The 23,417-nt window shown below is 41.6% G+C and overlaps 1 protein-coding gene across 7 annotated transcripts in view; it reads right to left on the reverse strand.

Moving 5' to 3' along the window:
* The window catches only part of ARHGEF6 (Rac/Cdc42 guanine nucleotide exchange factor 6), a 126,917-nt gene that overhangs the window by 58,682 nt on the left and 44,818 nt on the right, over nt 1–23,417 (reverse strand). For all 7 annotated transcript variants that reach the window (XM_074206477.1, XM_074206478.1, XM_074206476.1 and 4 more), the window contains 2 exons: nt 18,860–18,930; nt 1,415–1,509 (listed from right to left, as the gene is read on the reverse strand). In XM_074206477.1, the coding sequence (XP_074062578.1) occupies nt 1,415–1,509; nt 18,860–18,930 (166 nt within the window). The remainder of the gene's footprint in view (nt 1–1,414; nt 1,510–18,859; nt 18,931–23,417) is intronic.

Raw genomic sequence — 23,417 nt, forward strand, 5'->3', positions numbered from 1 at the left:
ATGAGATGGGAGATGGGGGAAAGACAGGTAAGGGAGGGTAGATAGTTGAGGCCTTAAATGCCAGGCTAAGGAATTTGTCTCTCATCTGTGGCTCCAAGATGCTGTAGCATGCACAGCAAAAACACTCTGGGAAAACCATCTCAGCAGATGGACCAAAGTTGAGTATTCAACAAACCTCAAACCCATTGATGAGTGAGGGGATGTCTACCCCAAGCATATAAAGACTAGCCCTGATGGAATGTGTAGATGAGAATAATTTGTTCCAATGGCCATGAAGACAGCTGAAGCAGCCCCTGTGGAGCTCTTAAAGCTAAGTCAGACATGGAAGATGCCAACCTACTGCATCCCAAGTCATCAATGGTCATCCCAACTTTTGTCCTGCCAGAGGGCTGCAATGACTTACTAAGAGAGACTGAGGTTGACAACTTTGTGCAACATTGCTTTACTTAAATCCAGTTCATGCAACAAATCAAGACATCATCCAACAGGAAATCATTCATTGGTCTTCTTTGAAAACAAAGGACGGACAACAAGAAGGAGTTTGGATTTTGTTCCACAGGTAAATGGGGAGCCACTGAAGCTTCTTGAGTAGGGGAATGACATGGTCAGAGCTGTGCCTTAGGAAAATTCTTTCTTAAGTGGGAGAAAGGAGAGCCTAGAAGCAGGGTCTCCAAATAGTTAGGAAGGTATTTACCATAGGGCCTGACCTAGGATAATGGGGTGAAGAGAAAGGGAAAAGATGGGATAAAAGATGCAGGAGCAGAAGTGAAAGAAGCTTACTGCATGAAGGAAAGAGAGGAAAGACTCCATGATATCTCCAAGAAAATGGAAGCAGGGAAAGTCATTAGGAAAAGGTGGGAGAAGTTAGTTTCCTGTCAGACACCTTTCTAAGTAACTGCTTTTCATCAGTGCAAAGGTGAAGGAGAAAATTCTGCCAGTGAATGGGAGCTGTCTGAGGTCAGCTGCCCGCAGTTCCTCTGGGCAGCCCTCTGCTGGGGTTTCCCACTATCAGATCCCAGCAGAGAGGCCTTCCTGGAGAGCAAAGGTCAGAGTCAATCTGTGTCCTGCCCAGTTCACATGCTTACAGGGATTATTGGCGAGAACCACAGAGTAAAATAACCAGGGAGCCCATTTCATTTCTGGAAGGTAAAGCCAGATGCACCATGGAAAAAAAGATCCACGATGAACATGGCACCCGACAGAAAGGGAAATCAGATCTTCTTTTCCACAGCCAAATTCTTGGGGAGCGACATCTTGTAGGATTTCTGTTGCCCTGGCCATGTTCTTGGCAACTCATGCATGATGGGAATTCTTTTAAAGGGCACTTGCCCAGCTCCAAGACACCAGTGTAATGGCTGCCCTGGCTGGCATTATTGGGTTTTATTGAGTGTGGACCTTACAATGGAAATCTTACTTGTCATTAGTCTGGAGTGGTCGTAAGTAGGTCCCAAGAAGCGACTGTAGTTCCTTAGCATAGTCCTGTTCAGTTTCCAGGATGTTCTGCAAAACCTATAAAGACAAAAGGGGATGATTATCATCATGAGCCAGCATGATTCCCAGAATCCTAGCACTGGAAAGATCCTTGATGACCACTTAGGCCAATCTGGACCCAAACCAGAATCCCCTCTGCCACATTCCTAGCCAAGTGTTCATTCATCCTGGGTTTGAAGGCTTCACTCTAATGCAACTATAGTGTGATATACTAGAGAGGGCCTGGGACCTGGAGTCAAGATGCCTGGGGATCCAAATCTTGCCTTGGACACTTCTACCTATGTGACCATGAACCAATCACTTCCTTTTCTCAGCCTCAGTTTCCTCATCTATAAAATGGATATAATATTACACCAATCTCCCAGGATTGCTGTGAAGATTAAATGAAATAATGTATGTCCAACACTCTTTGCAAAAGTTTGCTATATGACTGTCAACACTACTACTGATTCACTGTCCATATAGCCTTAGGCATATCACTTGTCCTCCTTCAGTCTCAGTCTCCTCTTCTGTAAAGTGCGAGAATTGGTCTAGATTACCCCAAAGCATCCATGTGGTTCTGAAATCCAGTATTTCCTGCTTGGATTATCACAAATAAGAATGAGACAGAGATGTTGTACCTATGAAAGAAAGCTACTATAAGAAAGTCCAGCATCCAGATACTTCCTGCTCGTTGTAAGGTTGGTGGGCAACATGTATGGAGAACAAAAGAGATGACTGATGGATCTCTTCCAATATATTAGGTGCCTAATCTGAACAACTTCTGTCTTCCCTAAATTAATCTGGAGGTGACATAGTGCTGGATTTGGAGTCAAGGGGTCTGTTTTAGAATCCTGCTTCTGCCAGTTATGACCTATGTGACCTTAAACTAGCTATTTCTCCTCTCAGTTCCTCAGTTCCTTGATGGGTAACAGGTTAAATGTGTTAGTCTCTGAGCTCTCTCCCAGCTCTCAAACCAATGGTTTCTGATTTTCCAATTTTTGGCCATAGACCCAAAGACTTGTTGAGGCCACCCAGTGCCTTTGATGGTGAGAGAAGAGGAGAGAATGTGGGCATCAATGGGGAAAAGTCTGCCTACCAGAAGACCTCCCTCAACAGTGAGGCAGAAGGCAAGGGCATGGCACAGGGCTGCCAGGTCTCCACAAGTCTTCTATACTGTGCCAACCATGTAGACTTGGTCTCTAGGCCTATAGGCCCCACCTTCTGGTCCCCTGATGCAAAGCATCTTTTTCCCCCAAATAACTGCTACACACAATGGGTAGGCCAAGACAGAAAGTAGAGTCTGTGAGTGATAACTTGACCATCAGCATGTTGGTGAGAAATGTTTCCATTGGAAAAATGAAAGTCTAAGACTGCAGGGGCAGCATCAAGTCCAACCCTCTCATTTTACCGATGGAAAAAAAGAAAGTCACAGAAGGAAAGTAACTCAGTTGGTGCCATCCAGTTAGTCAGTGCAGAGCCAGGATTCGAACCCTGACCTCTTGACTCTTGATCAAGTGCTCTTTGTTCTATAGCAGTGTTTCCCAAAGTGTAGTCTAGAGAACCCTGGGAGCCCCCAAGGCCCTTTCAGGGGACCAGTAAAATCAGAATTATTTTCATAACAATATTCAGATGTTTTCTTTTCTAATAAGTCCATAATGATAGCTATATCCAACTTAAACAAAAGCTCTCTGTGTGAGTTCTGAGACCAAAAAGACTGAGAACCTGGGTTCTGTACCCTCCCAGCTCCTAGCTTGAAAGTAGGTTTGTTTTCACACTGGAGTTCCCCAAATGGAAAATGGCAGTGAGTAAATCTAAAGAGATGTCGATTTTCCTCAGAGCAGGTGGTGGAAGGTATTCAGCTCCGTATGGCTAATGACAAGCACAAACGGCCAGTTGTGATTCATGACCGTGTGATGGCAGGCTGCTGGCCAGATGGATACATATATAACAACCATCTCATGATCAATGTACTTAGCAGCTTGTACTCTACTAAGAACATAGCATTAACTTCTGAGAAATACTCCTTACCAAATTTGAGTCCAAGTAGGGGCTTGTTCAGTCCTGATGAGTTAATCTTTAATATCTATGAAAGAGCTTTCTAACCTATTCAACATTATCTATGTATGTATCTTATGTGATCTCAACAATCACCTTTGGAATTCAGCAGGGCATCTGTTATTATTACCTTATTCAACAGATGAGGAAATTGAGGTCAAGAGAGGTAACATAAACAAGATCACACTAGTCAGTAGCAGATCCAAAGCTGAAAGCCAGGTCTTCTCACCCCTGGTCTAACATTCTTTCCATTGTAACTTAGTACCTACAGTTGTAGAAAGGACACTCAATTTGGAATTCGGGGTCCTGAATTTGAACCTTGGTTCTGCCATCTTCTGCTTGTGCAACCCTGAAGTCCCTTCCTGATACTGTTTCCTCACATGCAAAACAAAGAGGTTGGATTAGTTGATCTCTCAGTTTCCTTTCAGTTGTAAATCATAGAATCCTAGATCTAAAACTAGAAGGGACCAAGAGGCCATTGTAGTTCAAACCCTTCCTTTTAGACAAGAGGCCCAGAGGTAAATGACTCCTCCAAGGTCACACAGGCAAAAGGCATTGGAGGCAGGATTTAAGTCCTCTGACTCCTGAGTCACTGCACTTAGCTGATCTATCATCCAATAAGGAACTAGAAAGGGAGGAGTAAACTATGGAAATGAGTTTGGAATAGCCATATTTGAATGACCACTCAGAAATCTACTAGCAGGGTGACCTTGGGCAAGTCACTGAACCATTCTAAGCCTCATTTTTCTTGGCTATAAAATCAGGATACAACTTACACCATGACTCTCACTAGGATATTATAGAATCAAATGAGATAAAGAGTGAAAAGCTCTTTTTAAACATAAATGCCACCTTTTGCTAATGGGAAAATACATCTTTTGTTAAGGTTTTTTCAGTGTAGCCAAGGTCATTCTATGTGGCCCCAAAGCCTGCCTCCAGGACAGCCCCAAGGAGTGAGTGACCTACATGATCCACTCCTGCAATGAGTCAGACCCAGCAGCTGGGATGCCATTTTATAGAATGACTTCATCTGTTGGCCAGTCTGTCTTTGGAAATGACCAAATGACCTCAGGAGTGGAGGGGGGGTGTGAATGGTTAAGAACAAATACCTTTAAGTTTGAGCCCACTCTTCCCAAGGACCCAGGTGGAATGGGAAAAGCATGCCCCAGATTTTTTTTTTGAGGGGGGGAACAAGGAAGTCTTTTTATTTCTGTTCTTACTAGATCTTTCTGGGAAATATCCCTGTGAATAAAAGCTAATTGATATTTATTGGTTAAATGATACTGGGACATGAATCACTGGGCCAATCAATGAAATAAGGGAAATATTAACTAAGTGGTGATTAATATTGGGAAGAACACACTGGAATGGACCCTCAAGCTGCCACCTTTAGGAAAATATTCCCTTTCCCTCAGGGATACCTAGAATCTAAAGGGGAAGATACCAGTCATACTCCAAGGACTCAATTGGTCCAGTGCAAGCAGGAACAGGAATATGTACTTCCAGAGTTTATGTTGATTATACCTACACTTAAATTTGTAAAAATACAAAGAACAATGAACTCTTTTTCAAGAGAAACCGTTGATATTTTAAGAGATCAACCCATTCATAAACAAAGGCCAACACCACAAGGGAAATTCATTGATCTCCGAAAGATTAAAAGGTTAAGACATATTGAGGAACACTGAGATAGTTGCCATATCTAGAAAATGCATAAAGTTAATGAAATGTTTGAGAAAGACGAATCAATGTTGCCCAAAAGTTTCATGTAATGTGCGCCATGTGCCGAGGGGGCCATCTGTCTATCAGCATCATTGGTTCAGCCTTCCAGGTTCCAGGCCTTTTGCCCAAACAATTTCTAGCTCCAGCATTCTGGATAGATGACCACATGGCCATTTGGAAGCCCATATCAGTGTATGTGCCCTCAGGTTCTCAGATGGGAAGGAGACATTATTGAATGAGAAAGACACAGAATGGATGGGGAAGAGTAAACAGGAAATGGGAGCAAGAGAATAGATGGGCTAACACATGAGGCAGTCTAGAAGCCAGGGCAGAGGGAGTGGAGTGAAGCAAAAGAGTGAAGGAAAGTGTGGTTGAGTAGAAAAAGAGGTAGAAGAAATGAGAGGCAGCAAATTGGCTCAAAGAAGATGGCGGGCACAACAGAGGGTGGGTGAGCAGAAAAAAATTACAGGCTATGAATTATGTTTTCTGTGTGAAGTATGGCACAACCTTTCTCCTCCATTCCACACCCCCGCCCAACTCCCATCCTCCCAGTCACATTTGGGTCCAGGTGATCCAGATCCTCGAGAGAAGACACCCCCAAAGAATCAGCAAAAAGGAAAGGAGGAGGGGCAGTTAGGTGGCACAGTGGATAGAGTGCCAGCTCTGGACTCAGGAGGACCTGAGTTCAAATTCAGCCTCAGACACTTAATAATCACCTAATTGTGTGACCTTGGGTAAGTCACTTAACCCCATTGCCTTGCAAAATAAAGGAAAGGAATAAGAATGCTGCTATTTTCTACTGGGGGGGAGAGAGATGAAGGCTACCACTTCCCCAACAGAGGAGTCAGCTTATCCCCAGAGCTCAGTACCAGCATTTCATGGCCCATGCCTGTCATAGAATAAGGCAGCCAAGAACAGATACACTCAAAGGCAGAGAGCATCCAATCTCAATCTGACTCAATTCAATAAGTACATGCCAAGCTCCTTTTCTGGGCTAGGCCCTATTAGAAGTGGCCAGAAATTCAAAGACAGAAATAAAACAGTCCCTTTCATCAAAGAGCTTATATTCAATAGGGCTATTTTGTTTTTCTTCTTTGGTCTCAATTTGTGATTTCATTGGGGTAGGGAACTCCAAGAGTAGAAATTTCCTCTACCAAAGCAGCCTAGCAACTGGTCTGCCATTCAGTCTTTAAGGAGCTGCCTGAGGCATTATAAGGTGAAATAACTTGGCTGAGGTCACAGAGCCAGTGCCTGTCAGAACTCAAACTCAAGTCCTGGCAACCCTTCATGCTCTGTGCACTGGCCTTTGGGAAACCCAATTCATAGAGACCTAAGGAAATATAATGCAATGTGAAGGGGGCGCATTTGGAGAAAAAAAGCATATAAAAAGATAATTGAATACAAGGAAGAAGGTAAAGCAATATCAGCTAAGGGACCAGGAGAGACTTCGTATAGAAGGTAGCTGCTGAGCAGAACCTTAGAGAGAGAAGATAGAGGCTGCTAGGTAGCACTGCAGTGGAGTCAGGAGGACCTGAGTTCAAATCTGCTCTCAGACACTTTCTAACTGGATGACCCTGAGTAAATCACTTCACTCCATTTACCTCAACCATAAAACAAGTTGGAGAAGGAATGGCAAAACGACTCCAAAATCTTTTACCCAGAAAATTCCAAAAGGGGTTACAAAGAGTCGTACAAGATTCAACAACAAAATGCTTTTTAAAGGCAGCTAGGTGGCATAGTGGATAAAGTGCCAGTCCTGGAGTCAGGAGGACTCTTCACCTCCTAGCTGAGTGACCCCGGATACTTCATTTAGCCCAGTTTGCCTCAGTTTCCTCATCTGTAAAATGACCTAGAGAAAAGGCTGGCAAAAAGAGTCACGCATGACTGAAATGATTCAACAACAACAGAGAAAATGTTGATGATGATGATGCTTGTCCTTCATTCTTGAAGAAGACCATGATATGAGGGAGGTGATGCCATCACAAGCACATGAATTGGATTTGAGTGAGGAGGAGCTGTACTAAGTCAGCAGCCTCACTTTCTGCTCTAGAGTCATCTGAGTCCAGTGACCAGATATAGATCAGGATGACTGGAGATGGCCCTGGATGCCAGGCAATCAGAGTTAAGTGACTTTCCCAAGGTCACACAACTAGTAAGTGACAAATGTTTGAGGCTGGATTCGAACTCTCATCCACCTGACTCTAAGACCAGTGCTCCATCCACTGTGCCACCTAGCTGCCCACAGAGAAAATGTAGTTCAATAGCCAGAAAGAAGCACAATTTATTACAATTTTGAATTCCTTCATTCATTAGAAGTCTCATAGAAAAGGAAGAGAAAGCAATGTGCTACTGTCTGGATTTCAATTTCCGATTCTATATTTTTTGCTTTGCTTTGGTTTTTTAGTATGCATGTGGAGGGTGGCGGCAATGAGGCTAAATGACTTGTCCAAGGTCACACAGATGACTTCAATTTTCTTCTCTATTCATGAGGATATTCATCAGATCCCTTCCAGCTCTAAATCTGTCATCTTTCCATCTGGCATAACCTGCTAAAAATGCCTAAAGAAATGGAATTCTGAAAGAATAAGAACAGCCTAAAGGTCACCAATCACTTTGAGGTTCTGGGCAAATGGCAAAATACCCAAAGCTGGGCAACAAAAAGAACCCCAAAACAACAAGGAGGGTAAAAGAAGCTGGAGGCCTAGATAAGCCAACTAAACTGGCTGGCTTCCTCTGAATAATCCAGACTTTTTGACCTTGCAGAACTTTCCAAATCTTGTCATTCTGAAAGAATATGTTTCAAGAGCCACCAAGTGGATTCAGGATGCCCTACTGCCTCACCTTCCCCTTTGAATCTCCAGCTTCCCTCAAAGATCACTTCAGATGCCACCTCCAACAGGAGACCTCTGATCCCCCTGCCCCAGTTCTCAGCATACTCTTCCTCTTGAAATTATTTTTCACTACTATGTATATATATATATATATATATATACACATATATATGTATATATATATATACATATATATGTATATATATATATATATACATATATATATATGTATATATATATATATGTATATATATATATATATATAGCCTTTGCATTTACTAACTTGGGTACATGTCAACCCCCCCCCCCCCCAGAAGAATGGAAGTTCCCTGAAGACAGGGCCCATTTGGCCTCTGTAATTCCAGTGCCTACTATAGTGTTTGCTATCTCAATTTCTCAACAGTATCCTCATACTTGAAAATCACCACCATCTTCAAATCGAGTTCAGAAAATTGGAGGGTTTGGACAGTGAGCCTAAGAAGTCCCCAGCTGTCTCCAACACACATTCTGAGGGTTTCCCAGACCAGTGTGGACATGTTATTCCAGATCTCACTATTTTGATCATAGCAATTCTTCAGCCTACTTGGTAGTAGTCATTTAAGGCATTAAGGCACTTAAGTTTCAGGAAACTTTAGGTAAAAACAAAATAAGAAATAGGCACTGTCCATGGAAAAGGTCATTAGTAAGTTATGTCATAAGAGCACAAGATGGCAGAGCTATTTAGGAGAAGAACCCAAAAGTCTATTTCCTCCTACCCAAGTAGCCACTAGACAAGACTCTTGATCCTCCAGAACACACTGGGTCTAACTGGAAGAAAAACTTGGCTTCTATATTCCACAGGCCACAATATTTACCGGTGACATGGAATCACATAAGCTGACTGTGAGAAAGAGATTCACAGGTCTTTTGGTCTAATCTGGAATCAGTGACAGTTCTAGTATGAATATGCCTATCTATTCACTTCATCCCCCTGGGCAGGACAAGGGCAGAGTTCTGCAATAGATAAAGTCCCTGGATCATATATGTACTAGTCTCCATATGGGGATGGGGGGTCATATGTTTGACCCCAAACAAGTCACCTAACCTCTGTTGGCTTTAGCTTTTCCAACTGAGGAAAACAAAGATTAATAATTGTGCTTATTTCCCAGGGCTGTCGTAAGGATCAAATGAGATATTTGTAAAGTGCTTAGAACAGTGCGGTTTCATAGGAAGTAATTGATAAATGCTTCTTTCCTTCTTTCTTTCTTTTCTTCGTTCCTTTTTTTGCCTCCCTTTCTTCCTTCTTTCTTTCCTTCCTTCCTCTGCTCTCCTTCCTTCCTTCCTTCTTTCCTTCTACTTTTCCTTCCTTTTTTGTCCCTCCCTTCCTTTCTCCCTTTCTTCCTTCTTTTTTCCTTCCTCCCATCTTTCCTTCCTTCTCCTCTTCCTTCCTTTTTCTCCCTCCCTCCCTCCTTTTTCTTCCTTCCTTCCTTCTCCTTTCTTTCTTTTTCCTCCCTCCCTTCTTTCTTTTCTCCCTTTCTTCCTTCTTTCTATCCTTCTTTCCATCCTTCCTTTCTTCCCTCTCTCCTTCCTTTCTTTCTTTTTCTTTCTTTCCTCCCTTCTTTCCTTTCTTCCTTTCTTCATTCCTTCTTTCCTCCCATTCTTCCTTCTTTCTTTCCTTCCTCCATTCTTTCCATTCATCCTTCCTTCTCTCCTTCCTTCTTTCCTTTATTTCCTTCTTTCCTTTCTTCCTTCTATTCTTCTCTCCTTCCTTCTTTCCTTCCTTCTTTCCTCCCCTTCTTCTTTCTTTCCTTTCTTCCTTCTCTCCTTCTTTCTTTCCTTCCTCCCTTCTTTACCTCTTTCCCTCCTTCCTTTCTTCTTCTCTCCTTTCTTTTTTCTTTTTTTAAATTTTTTAAATTTTATTTCAAATTTTTTACAATTTTTTCCCCTAATCTCACTTCCCTCCCCCCACCCTCCTCCATGGAAGGCAGTCTGTTAGTCTTTACATTGTTTCTATGGTATGCATTGATCTAAGTTGAATGTGATGTGAGAGAAATCATATCCCTAAGAAGAAAAAATAAAGTATTGTGCCTGATTGTTGCACTGATGGAATGAGCGAGTCCATCAAGGTTGATCATCACCCCCATGTTGCTGTTAGGGTGTACAGTGTTTTTCTGGTTCTGCTCATCTTGCTCAGCATCAGTTCATGCAAATCCTTCCACGCTTCCCTGAAATCTCGTCCCTCCTGGTTTCTAATAAAACAATAGTGTTTCATGACATACATGTACCACAGTTTTCTAAGCCATTCCCCAACTGAAGAACATTTACTTAATTTCCAATTCTTTGCCACCACAAACAGAGCTGCTGAGAATATTTCTGTACAAGTGATGTTTTTTATACATTACCAAAATATTTGTGTTTAAGCATAAACATAATACCCCCCCCAAAAAAATATAGACCCTCATGAGAAATAAAAGAAAGGAAAGGAAAAAAATGTGTTTCATTCTGTGTTCTGATACCATCAGCTCTGTCTCAGATGGATCACATTCTTTATAAGTCCATTATAAAAGTTACTTCCATATTTTTCTGCTGTTGCTGATTGCAATTCCCTCCATCCATTCCTCCCCACTACCATATAGTATATTTTCTCTCTCCTTTCACTCTGTCCCTTTTCTAAAATGTGCAGTGGGGTGGTTGAGTAGCTCAGTGGACTGATCACCTGCCCTGGGTCAAGAGGCCCTGTCTACTTCCTTTCTTCCTTCTTTCTTTCCTTCCTTCTTTCTTCCCTTCTTCCTTCCTTTCTTTCCTTCCTTCCTTTCTTCCTTCATTCCTTTTTTCTTGCTTCTTTCTTTCTTCCTTTCTTTCTTTCCTTCCTCCCTTCTTTCTTTCCTTACTTCCTTTCTTCCTTCATTCCTTTTTCTTCATTCTTTCCTCCTTTCTTTCCTTTCTTCCTTCTCTTCTTCCTTCTTCCCTTCCTTTCTTCCTTCTTTCTTTTCTTTATTCCTTCATTACTTCCATCCTTCCTTCTCTCCTTCCTTCTTTCCTTCTTTTCTTTCTTCTTTCTTTTCCTCCTTCCCTTCTTCTCTCCTTCCTTCCTCCCTTCTTTCCTTCTTTCTTTCCCTCCTTCCCTTCTTTCTTTCCCTCCTTCCATTCTTTCTTTCCCTCCTTCCCTTATTCTCTCCTTCCTTCCTCCCTTCTTTCCTTCCTCCTTTCTTTCTTTCTGTCCTTCCTTTCTTCCTTCATTCCTTTTTTCTTCCTTCCTTCTCTCCTTCCTTTTTTCTTCCTTCCTTCCTTCTTTCCTTTCTTTCTTCCCTTTCTTTCCTCCCTTCTTTCTTTCCTTCCTTCCTTTTTTTCTTTCTTCCTGCTCTCCTTCCTTCTTTCCTTCCATGCTTCAAGATTCAGCTCAACCCAGCCTCCCCCATAAAAACAACCCTAGATCTGTGCGATCATAGGCTTCCAAATTCTGAGCTGGGAGGGTGGGCTTTAGAGGTTCTTTTATTTGACCCCCATAATTTTACAGGAGGAAGCTGAGGCCCAGAGAAGACTTTCCCATAACCACACAACTAACAAAGGAAGCCCTCGGTGGACTTACCGGTCTCTCTTAACCTCCCCACTCCCGCCCCAGGCTGGTCCTTGGTCTCAGTTTGCCAGATATTCTGTTTTCTGATGGCTCCAGTGCCCAAGCCCACTAGGAGAGCAATAAATGTTTGTTGACAACAGTGCCTTCTGGCATTAGCTCTGATAACTCTACAGTGCTACCCGCTCCCCTTCCATCAGTCACCTGGAGAGTAAGGCCAGGTGGAGCAGCTCTAATGAAACAAGGCTCAGAGAGAAAGCCTGGGACATTACTGGAGTCGGGCTAAATATAACCTGAATGCGCTTTCTGGGCTAAGTCTGCTGTTTTCTCCGTAACAGCTTAAATGGTGCATCCTCTAATTGAACCTGGCAACTAAGACATATGGGCTCACTTTCTTGTTTTCGGTCTTCCTGGCTCAGAACATCAAACTACAGTGGGCAAGGAAAAGTCCGAGCTCAGCATAGGTGACTGGAAGTCTGAATAAAGAGAAAAATGAAACAGTCTTTGGGGGACAGGGGTTCCCTTATGGGGGACAGTAAACTAAGGTCAGCAGCCCCCAAAACTACCAACATAGAAGAATACTTCTGTGTTGCCCCAGGTCCCAGAAGGAGGCTGGGCTCTCGTTCCCACGCTCTAGATTCCAATCAATTAACCAGGGGTGGCCAAACCACAGCCTGGGAGCCATACCATCTGGCCATGTCTGGAAGGAGATAAAATCACAATCCATTTAAAGTCAATCAGACTTGGTGTTCATGGCCAAATTGGCCATGAACTGGCTTCTGGGAAGACAGGGAGATCTCACTTTTCTGTCTCGGGTCTCCAGAACTGATCATGGGAGAGAATTGCACTCATTAGAGTATCCAAACTTTGATATGCACTCAAAGTCAAGTCAATGTACTCCTGGGAAATAGGCAAGCATCTTCCCTCTCTTTCTCCTATCCCCTTCACCCTAGGGAGAATTTGTAGGAAGAGGGAAAGAGAGGGGAAGATGCTCTGGTAACATGGGGAGGAATTGCTGTGCTCTTGTGAGTTTCCTTTCATCCTTTCCCAGGATGACAAAGCCTAACAATGGTGGGAAGGCATTTCCTGAGCTAGGAGAGACAGGAAGCACACTAAGACTAAGCATACTAAGACTAAGAATAAGTGGGGCTCTAACTGAAGAATGGGTGGGAGATGGCTGGAAGTCTTGGAAAAGGGTGGTGGAAAAAGAATTTGATTTGGAGTAAGCAGATCTGGGTCCAAATCCCAACTTCTATTGACTCTCTGTGACCCTAGCAAAGTCACTTTACTGCTCCCCAAGCCTCAGCTTCCTCATTTGTAAAATGATGGAGTTGGACTAGATGGCCTCTGAGATCCTTCCCAGATCTATCCAGATTTTGTGATAAGATAATTGGTAAAGATCCCTGAAGTCCCGATTTAAATTTAATTGGGGAAGAGATGAGGACAGAGGATGGGAAAAGAAAGGAACAACAGATATTGGAGAGAGTAAGCCCAGTTATTCCTAAAATAAAGGCCTGCTGTCTGTGCAGCTGAGAACTGGCTGCTGTTGGGATGAATATGTTCCAAGATGCCTTTTTTAATATTTCAGAACTAGAAAAGACAGTTCTCCTTAGTCTTCCATTTCACTGCCATGAATTTGTGTTTTTATTTCCATTCCCCTCACTCACCAAAGAAGGATCATTTGAAGGAACCAGGGACATTTTTGCCTGGAGAAGAAAGGATCCAGGAGGACATGAGAACTATATTCAAATATCTGAAAGCTATCATGGGAAAGAGGGAAACGACTTTTGCTGTTTGAGCCCCGGGGGCAGAAGCAGGAAGAGTGGGTGGGAGCTGGGAGAGCAGCCCTTCAAAATGAACCAGGCCTCTTTGGAAGCTCTGGAGACCTTCACTTGTTAGGAAGTTCCCATCCCAGTGTGGCCTAGACAGATGGCCACAGAGGCCCCAACCAACTCCAAAAGTTGAGATGCTTCCATTTTTTCCCTTTAAAAATGATTTAAACACTTGCAATGACCACACACACACACACACACACACACACACACACACACAGAGACAAATTCAAAGAAGGGACAGTTTGAAAGTATCTATGGAATAGAGACATAGGAATACACAAATAAACACATGCACTTACACTCACTCTCAGAGGCTCAGTTTGAAAGTATCTATGGTATCCATAGAATACAGACATTGGAATACATAAATATACACACAAGCACATTACGACCCAAAATATCTTTTCAATCATAGGATCAGGGGAGCTTAGACTTAGAGTTGGATGGGAATGTCAAGGCCACTGAATTCAACCTGAATTTTACAAATGAGGAAAATGAGGCACAAGAAAATGAAGCAGGGACAGCTAGGTGGAGCAGTGGATAGAGACTCCTCCTGGAATCAGGAGGACCTGAGTTCAAATCTGACCTCAAACACTTAATAATTACCTAACTGTGTGACCCTGGGCAAGTCACTTAGTCCCATTGCCTTGTTAAAAAAAAAGTTTAATAAAAAAAAAAAGAAAATGAAGCAATGTGCCAAAGTGGCACAAGGAATAAGAGCCTAAGCACCTATCTCTCTCCAATTTAGGGAGTATATCAGCAAATGATTTCATTATTTAGCCCCTTAACTTTGTTAAGATGGCTGTCTCTGACCCATCTTGCCTGCGTGACCCAGTGAGATTAGAAGTTAGAGAGAAGGAGCCACCTTGCCTAAGGAGAGATAGTTTCCTCATCCAGCTGTTCCCTGTGTCAATTCATATCCTTACCTCAATAACTTGTCCCCAAGGGAAAAACAATGATAACAAATAACTCACATTTCTATAAGTTACACCCTCCCATGGGGCAGGTAGTCCATTTTACAGATTGAGAAGACTGAGGCTCATAAATGTAGGCATAAAAATACAGTTAGTTAAGCATTAGAGATAGGACATGAACCCATTTTCTCTAATTCCAAGTCCAGCCCTTTCTCCACTCCCGTAAGTACTAGGAATTGCAGAGTGGTCCCTGAGATGGACTTCAAAAGCTCCATTCAAGACTCCAAGATACTGGTGTTGGCCAGAGGCAAATGTGCACTATATCAAAGTATTTTTGTCCTGTGATATGGTGGCAATTATCCCGCTTTGGAAATCCTGTGAATATCTTCAGTAGATAAATCTTAGAAAGAATTCCATACATTTCTGACCTTCCACAGGCCACCCTAGCCCCAAGAAAGATGAAAATAAAATGGCAGCCATTAGCACCCTGATTAGTTCAAATCAGAAGAATTGGGGACAGAGGGGAAACCAGAAGAATGCAAACAAAAGTTCTGGAGGAACTGTGTCCTCCAGTGGCATTTTCACTCATCAGAGAGTTGAAGGGGCAGCTAGATGAAGCAGTGGACAGAGCACCAGTCCTGGAGTCAGGGGGACCTGAGTTCAAATCCAGCCTTAGACACTTAATAATTGCCTAGCTGTGTGGCTTTGGGCAAGTCACTTAACCCCATCGCCTTGCAAAACATAAAACAAACAAAAAAAGAACCATATGATATAGCTCTGGCCTTTCACCAGAAAGATGGGAGAACTCTAGATGCTGAATGCTACATACATTGTCAGTTATGTTTGCCATGTCACCTGAGTCTGCAGGTCTTGTTGAATTTTTTCTTATTACAAGGGAAGGTACACTGGGGTGGAGATCAGAGGGGGCTAGGGGACACCTCTGAAAAAGGTGGTGATTAGAAAACCAAAGAGATCCAAAAATCTTTCCAATGAAGTGGTACTGGCATTAGCATGATCTTTCAGTTCAATTCATAAGGGTGTTAGGCCCCTGATTGCAGTTGAATTCTAGGCAACGCCCTTTGTTATGGTACATTGGATAATTCAGGTTAACTGGTGATGTCACCTATTTTGTTAAGTATTTGAGTATTTGATTTTGTCCGACAAAATCTAAGAATAAAAATATCAAAATATTCACTAGTATTTTAAGTCTGTTACCTGTGTCTCTTTAAAAACAAACCTATATTATAATTCTAAACGATTTTTATGGATGCCACATTCTGAAAATTCATTTTTTTCTTTTTTTTTAAGCTAAAAGAGCAATCATGGCATTCAAGACATAGTTTTGGATCACTTGGGGGTTTGAACCCATAAGAAGCCATTAAAGTTGGTCAGGGGGACCCAAGACATGAAATGCACCTGTCATAAATCAGAAGAGAAGGATGGGGGACATGTATCGGGTCTAGAACAGAAGAGGGCTAGAGATATGGGTATCAGCCCATTGGGAACAGATGTGTGAGTATGTGTATGTGTGTGTGCGTGCATATGTAAACGCATGTGTTTATATGCACATGTATATGTGCATGTGTGTGAGTGTATGAATGTGACCTAAACATGCTATGTGAGGGGAGTCAACATTATGTGAAGGGTCATGGTGGGGGATGTGTGTGTCCCACACAAGGTGTGACAAGGGAATGGTAGAAGTCACATGGGAGATGTAGTATCGGGGTAGGGTTACCACAGTCAAAACCACAAAACCCAAATACTATTCTACCTCAAACTGGTTTTGGAGGCCTCCCAGCCCCCAGCTTCTGTGATAACTCTGTGTATATCTGGGGGTGGGGAGAAGGAACAGTAAAAGCATGAAGAAAAAGAGAAACAGTGTTATGGTGGAGATATCAGAATCAGAGTATCATAAATTCAAGCTAGAAGGGACCCTAGAGACCATGGAATTCAATCCATCATTTTATAAAGGTGGAAACTGAGACAAGTGATTTACCCAAGGTCACACAGATTATAAAAGTCAGGACTGGGATTCAAAACTCAGAGCCTTTGACCCCAAATCCATTGTTTTCCTATGTATGATGCTTAGCACAGCTGAGGCTAAGGCTCCAAGATGGGTTCTTTGGGCACTTGACAGAAGAATGAGGACTGACAGATTAAGGAGTTGGTCGGGGAACAGGGGTAGGGGGTGGAAGAAGGGAGGTGGTGAGAAAGGGCCAGTAGTACAAAGAGAATATCCCCCTCCTGTCCAGGGGAGGGTGAGTGGGGAGGGCCCAGTGGTGGAGGCCTGCCCTGGATGATGTCCATCTAAGCTCGAATCTGAGCCACACTGGCAAGCCCAGAGGGAGGGTGGGGATTGGGGGTTGGGGAGGCAGCACCCAGGAGGCTCCTTAGTCTATCCTCTCCCTTCAAGGGGGACAGAATCTCTTCACTGAAACTCTCCAATATGCCTGGGTCCTGGCAATTTCGTCTTGGACGATTGATTTTTCTGGGGCTCTTTGCAGGGCCTTTTTCTCCTGGCCTTGAGATTTTCAGGGTGGTGGGTGTGAAATGTCTCCAGGTATTAGTAAGAGATCCTTATATAGCACAGTGGTACTGCTCAATGTGTCACACTGGAACCCTGTGGGACTGGGCCAAGCCAACACCATAAACCCTCTCATTTGTCATCTCAACACTTCAACTCTTGCTAAGCCAAGGGATTCAGTTTACATGTCTTCAGTGCTTCAAAGATCTAATGGAGGAGAGGGGTTCAGGGATCACCTCCTTCCTCCATTACAGGTCACAGCCCCTTTTCTACTTTGGAGACACTATTTGACATTTACAGAATCACAGGATTTCAGAGTCAGAAGGGTCCTCAGAGGTCAAAGAGGCCAGTGCATACTTGAATAAAAATTTTCATTATATGACCCCAAACAAAGGGTCATTCAACCTTTGCTTGAAGGGCCAGAATTGTAGATCTAGAGCTAAAAGGGACCTCAGAGATTATCTTGGCTAAAAGACATAATAGGGACAGAGGTGGGAATTCAACCCAGGTCCTCAGATCCCAGAGCCAACTCTTTCCACTGGACCATGCTGCCATCCATTACAGATTAGGACTACCCCTAATCATTATGAAGATCTCCCTTACATCAAGAAGGCAATCATCAGCTTTTCTGCCTCATCTTTTTCTTTTACCACATTCCTGAGCCACATGGTTCCCATCACTTTGACTTTCCTATACCTTCTGACACAACTCCCCTGTCTCATATGCTATTTTTAATGTATTTTTTCAATTAACAAAAATCTATTTTCTTTTCCATCTCCTTTCCCTCAGTGAAAAAGAAAAAGGAAAAACAAAACTCTTATAATAAATATGCATAGTCAAGGAAAATAAAATTGCATAATGGCTATATACAAGAAACACATGTAAAATTCTGTACACCAAGTCTATCACCTCTCTGTCACAAAGTGGATATCTTTCATCATGAGTCCTCTGGAAATGTGGTTTGTCCTTTGATCAGAAATCTTAAGCCTTTCAGAGATGTTTGTCTTTACAATATTTTTGCCATTGTACAAATTGTTCTCCTGGTTCTGCTCACTTCACCCTGCATGACTTCATAGAGTCTTCCCAGGTTTTTCTGAGGCCATCCCCTTTATCATTCCTTACAACAAAACAGTATTTCTTCATATTCCTAGACCATCATTTGTTCAGCCACTCTCCAATTTATAGGCACCCCCTAAGTTTCTAAGTGCCTCTTTCCCAGTCACCTGCTTCTCTTCTAATCTTAGTTTCACTGTTTGGTTGCCAAAAAATATAATTTTATATTATCCAAAGTACACATTTTCTGTTCTGCAATCCTCTATCCTTTATTTTGTCATGATCTGTTGTCCTAACCACAGATCCACATGTCCTCTAATTTACGGTATCATCCTTTACATCTAAGTCACGTACCTATTTGGAGCTCATCTTGGTTTATGTTGCTCTATACCTACTTTCTGCCACACAATACCTGGTTTTCTTAGCAGCTTTTAATGAATAGTGAGCCCTTCCCCAAGTAGCTGGGGTTCTCACATCCTTCTCAAATGTTGCAAGTGCTCTCAAACTCTCTTTTCTGCACCTGCCTCTTTCATCATTCTCCCTACCTCATGTTGGGGCTAGGTATAAAATTATAATTATAAATATAATGACAACATGCTCCTATGTAGCATTTGCGTCCAGATTAAAACTAAGTTGAAGGAAATTAGACAAGGGAGCCAAGGGAAGGATAGATTAGCATCAGGGAGAGAAGAGGTGGGACTAACTTTATTTCAGAAGTAGAAGCCAAGTGAGTGACTGAAGGGATCACAGAGAAAAGACCCCCGTAGCCAATCTAGAGATGAGCCTCTCTGAACTCACTGGCTTAGTCCTTAGACAAATCACGGAGTTCCCTACCGGGACCATTTGATTTATACCAATTAAATCATAGGCACATATTAACTGAACATTTTAAGACTCACCACGCTGTAGTAATTCTTGGTAAGTTGAAGAGTGTCAAGTCCTTTTACAGTCTTTGGGGAGCCAGGTTTCTCTGTGAAAAATACATTGAAATGATTAACAGAGTGACACTATCCTTTTACAACATTAAATTCATTGAGAGGCTATAAAAGGTTGACTTCTAGAGTAATCAATAAGAAATAGACATTCTTAAGGAAGCCTGACTCTAACTTTATTAAATTTCACTGAGCTGGAGGAGGCCTTAGTTAACTCATCTGGGAATGAAACCATTGTATTAAAGGTCAAAAGACTTGTCCAAGATCCCACAGCTAGTTAGTGGCACAGCTAAGGCTAGAATTCCAAGTGTCCTGACTCCAAGTTCAAACCTTTCAATGGCAGCAGACATACAGTCTCTCAATTCCATTCAAATGAAATGTACAAAAGAAGAGAAAACATTAGAAGTGGTGTTGTTCTTCACAATTTTCCATCTAGATCCACAGCAATGTCATAAGGCCCTGAGATTTCACAGATCTGGGGAACTTCCACCAACACAAATCAGCAAACATTAATGATAGGGAAGTAGCCTTGGTGGTTCATCCCTTGCCCCCAGCCCTCTTGGGTCATGGTTGCAAGTCTCTCCTGGGTCTCATGGTAATAGAAAAACATCCTCAAAAATGGAATTTGGGCCACCTGCTTGCTTGAAATCTCTTTGAATCTCAACAATTCTACTCTTTCTGTCTTTTCTTGGTGCTTTCTCAGAGCACTTGATGCTAAGAAAAGGTAATAGACATGTATATAAATATAGTGACCCAACAACTGAGTGGCCCATGCAGGACTTGAGCTTGGGCCTTCCTGATGCCCAGTGAAGGACTCTAGCTACCCACCACTCTGCCTCTCCCAGACAAGTTTTGATCAAGCTACAGAAACAACAAGAATAAGAATAAACCTCCCTTCTGTACTAAAGCCCAAACAAGACCTGGATATGTAACTCACTGAGAACTAAGCATTTATTTGTGTGTCTAAAACAAAGAAAGTTCTTTCCTTTACTCAGGATCTTCATATGTCATTTGAAATCGTCTCTAAAACATACTTTTTTTTGAACAAAGTTAAACTTTGCTCCTATAAAATTTATTTCCTTTTTTTTAAAACAGGGGGCTTTTTATAGAGATATTCTGATATGATGGTCACTTCCCAACAAAAATTCAAACTCCCAGACCTACAAAGTACCTTCCTTGAAGAGAAGGAACCTAAAGGTTTTGCATTGCTAAGATTAGCACACACATCAATTTCAACTTTCCCAACTCATCAACTGGTCCCTAGTCCTGCCCCTTTCAAAAAAGCAGTTTCTTTGCAGAGTGGACAGTTATGGTAGATGATCACAATTATCCTGCCTTGGATTTTTCCCAGTTGTTCTCCTACTTAGGGTTGAATTCCTAAAAAAAATCAACTTTGACATTATGCCTTCTCAAAGAATTAGTTGAAACAGAGCTCAACGCCCATCTGATCCAAGTCCTCTGTTAAGAAAAATGCCCTCTGAATAAAAATGTGCCTACCCTTTGATCCAGCATTCCCACTATTGGGTCTATACCCTGAAGAGATCATGAAAAAGGGTAAAATCATCACTTGTACAAAATTATTCATAGTAGGCCTGTTTATGGTGGCAAAGAATTGGAAATTGAGTGAATGTCCATCAATTGGGAGATGGCTGAACAAACTGTGGTATATGTACATTATGGAACACTATTGTTCTATTAGAAACCAGGAGGGGCAGAAACTTTTTGAAAACAATTAGAAAACACTTCTCACACAAATAAAATCAGATTTAAATAACTGGTCAAATGTCAACTGCTCATGGATAGGTTGAGCTAATATAATAAAAAATGACAATTCTACCAAAACTAAACTACCTGTTTAGTGCCCTACTAATCAAAATTCCAAAAGATTACTTTAATGAGTTAGAAAAGTAGCAATTAAATTCATATGGAGAAATAAAAAGCCAAGAATTTTCAGGGATTCAATGAAAAAAAGTGGAAAAGAAGGTAGCTTAGCCCTACCAGATCTAAAATTATATTATAAAGAATCAGTCATCAAAACTGTTTGGTATTGGCTGAGAAATAAAATGGTGGACCAGTGGAATAGACTAGGTGCAATAGCAGGAAATGATTATAGTAATCTGCTGTTTGATAAAGCCAAAGAGTCCAGCCATTGGGATAAAAACTCTCTCTTCAATAAAAACTGTTGGGAAAATTAGAATTTAGTATGGAAGAAACTTAGATTAGACCAACACCTCACACCCTATACCAAGATAAAATCAAATGGATACAGGATTTAGACATAAAAAAAACAATATTATAAGCAAATTAGAAGATCAAGGACTAGTCTACCTGTCAGACCTATGGAAAGGGAAGCAGTTTCTGACTAAGAAAGAGATGGAGAACATCACTAAAAACAAACTAGATGATTTTGATTATATTAAATTAAAAAGCTTTTGCACAGACAAAACCACTGTAACCAAGATCAAAAGAAATGTATTAAACTGGGAAACAATCTTTCAACTAGTATTTCTGACAAAGGACTCCATTTCTAAAATATATAGACAACTGAGTCAAATTTTAAAGAAAAAAGCCATTCCCCAATTGACAAATGGTCAAAGGACATGAAAAGACAATTTACAGATAAGGAGATCAAAGCAATCCATAGTCATATGAAAAATTGCTCTAAATCATTACTTATAAGAGAAATGCAAACTAAAGCTTCTCTGAGGTACCACCTCACACTTCTCAGACTGGCCAATATGACCAGAAAGGACAATGATCATTGTTGGAAGGGTTGTGGGAAATCTGGGACACTAATACATTGCTGGTGGAGCTGTGAACTCATCCAACCTTTCTGGAGAGCATTCTGGAACTATGCCCAAAGGGCAACAAACATGTGCATACCCTTTGATCCAGCAATACTACTACTGGGTCTATACCATGAAGAGATCAGGAAAAAAGGTACAAACATCATTTGTACAAAAATATCCACAGAAGCCCTGTTTGTGGTGGCAAAGAACTGAAAATCAAGTAAATGTCCTTCAACTGGGGAATGGCTTAACAAACTGTGGCATATGTATGTCATGGAACACTATTGTTCTGTTAGAAACCAGAAGGGATGGGAATTCACGGAAGCCTGGCAGGATTTGCATGAACTGATGCTGAGTGAGATGAGTAGAACCAGAAAAACTTTGTACACCCTAACAGCAACATGGGGGCAATGATCAACCTTGATGGCCTCGCTCATTCCAACAGTGCAAAAACCAGGGACAATTTGGGGCTCTCTGTAATGGAGAATACCATCTGTATCCAGAGAAAGAATTGTGGAGTGTGAACAAAGACCAAAGGCTGCTATCTTTAATTTTTAAAAAATGTTCTTATGTACTACATAATTTTTCTACCTCTATTTTACTTTTTCCTCAAGGATATTATTTCTCTCTCAACACATTCAATTTTGATCAATGTATAGCATGGAAACAATGTAAAGACTAACAGACTGCCTTCCATGGGGGGGGGAGTGTAAAATTCAAAACCTTGCAAAAAAATTGATAGGTAGAAATTACTGTTGTATATAACTGGAAAACAAATAAAATATTAAAAAAAAGAAAAATGTTCTCTGACTAGTGAAAGTTTTGTTTCTTCTGAAAGTTATTCATGTCCTTTGACCTTCTGTCATTTTGAGAAAGCTCTTATTTTTATAAATTTGGCTCAGTTTCTTATATATTTGAGAAATAAAGTCCTTATTGGAGAAAATTGCTGCAAATATCTACTCCCCCAATCCCAGTTTCCTGTTTTCCATCTAATTTTGACTGAATGTTTTTTTGAGCAAAAACTTTCTAGTTTAATGTAATAAAAATTATCTATGTCCTCTCAAAAAAAAGAAAAAGAAAAATGCCCTCTTTAATGTAATCCCACTGAAGGGGAAGCCCCTGCCCTCTGAGTCAGCTGATGCCACTTGGAGATAGTTCTCTTGGTGGGAAGCTTTGCCTCTTTATAGCCTCTACCCACTGATGTTGGTTCTTCCCTCTGGGACCAAAGAGAATGAGTGGAATCCTACTACAAGACAGCCTCTTAAACAACTGAAGGCAGCTCTCACGTTCCCTGAGTCTTCAGGCCACACATATCCCTAGTTTTTTTCAACCTATTCTCAAAAGGCCTGGAATTGGAGCCCTTTGTCATACTGACTGCTATCTTTGGGAAGCCCTCTAGCTTGTCAATGTTCTTCTAGAATGCCAATATTCTAGGCATATTCTAATAAAGGCAGAGTAGGGGAGAACTATCACCTTAGTATGTCCAGTTGTTATACAATCCAAGAGGGCATGGGTTTTTTGACCCAGTCATATGACTCAAAAGAGCATGGGCTTTTTGCCTTCGATATCCACCATGGTCATAGACTAAGTTTGCTAACCAGCAGATTTTCCTAACTTCTTTCAGACAAACTGCTTTCTAAACTTGTCCTGCCTTCTGCTGCCATTTGGATTTCCATTCACCTGGCTTTTTTTACCAAAGCTAGCCAAGATGGTTTCATTCATTCATAACTTTTTGG

This window comes from Macrotis lagotis, chromosome X, assembly GCF_037893015.1.
Source record: "Macrotis lagotis isolate mMagLag1 chromosome X, bilby.v1.9.chrom.fasta, whole genome shotgun sequence".
In the NCBI taxonomy this organism is placed as follows: Eukaryota; Metazoa; Chordata; class Mammalia; order Peramelemorphia; family Peramelidae; genus Macrotis; species Macrotis lagotis.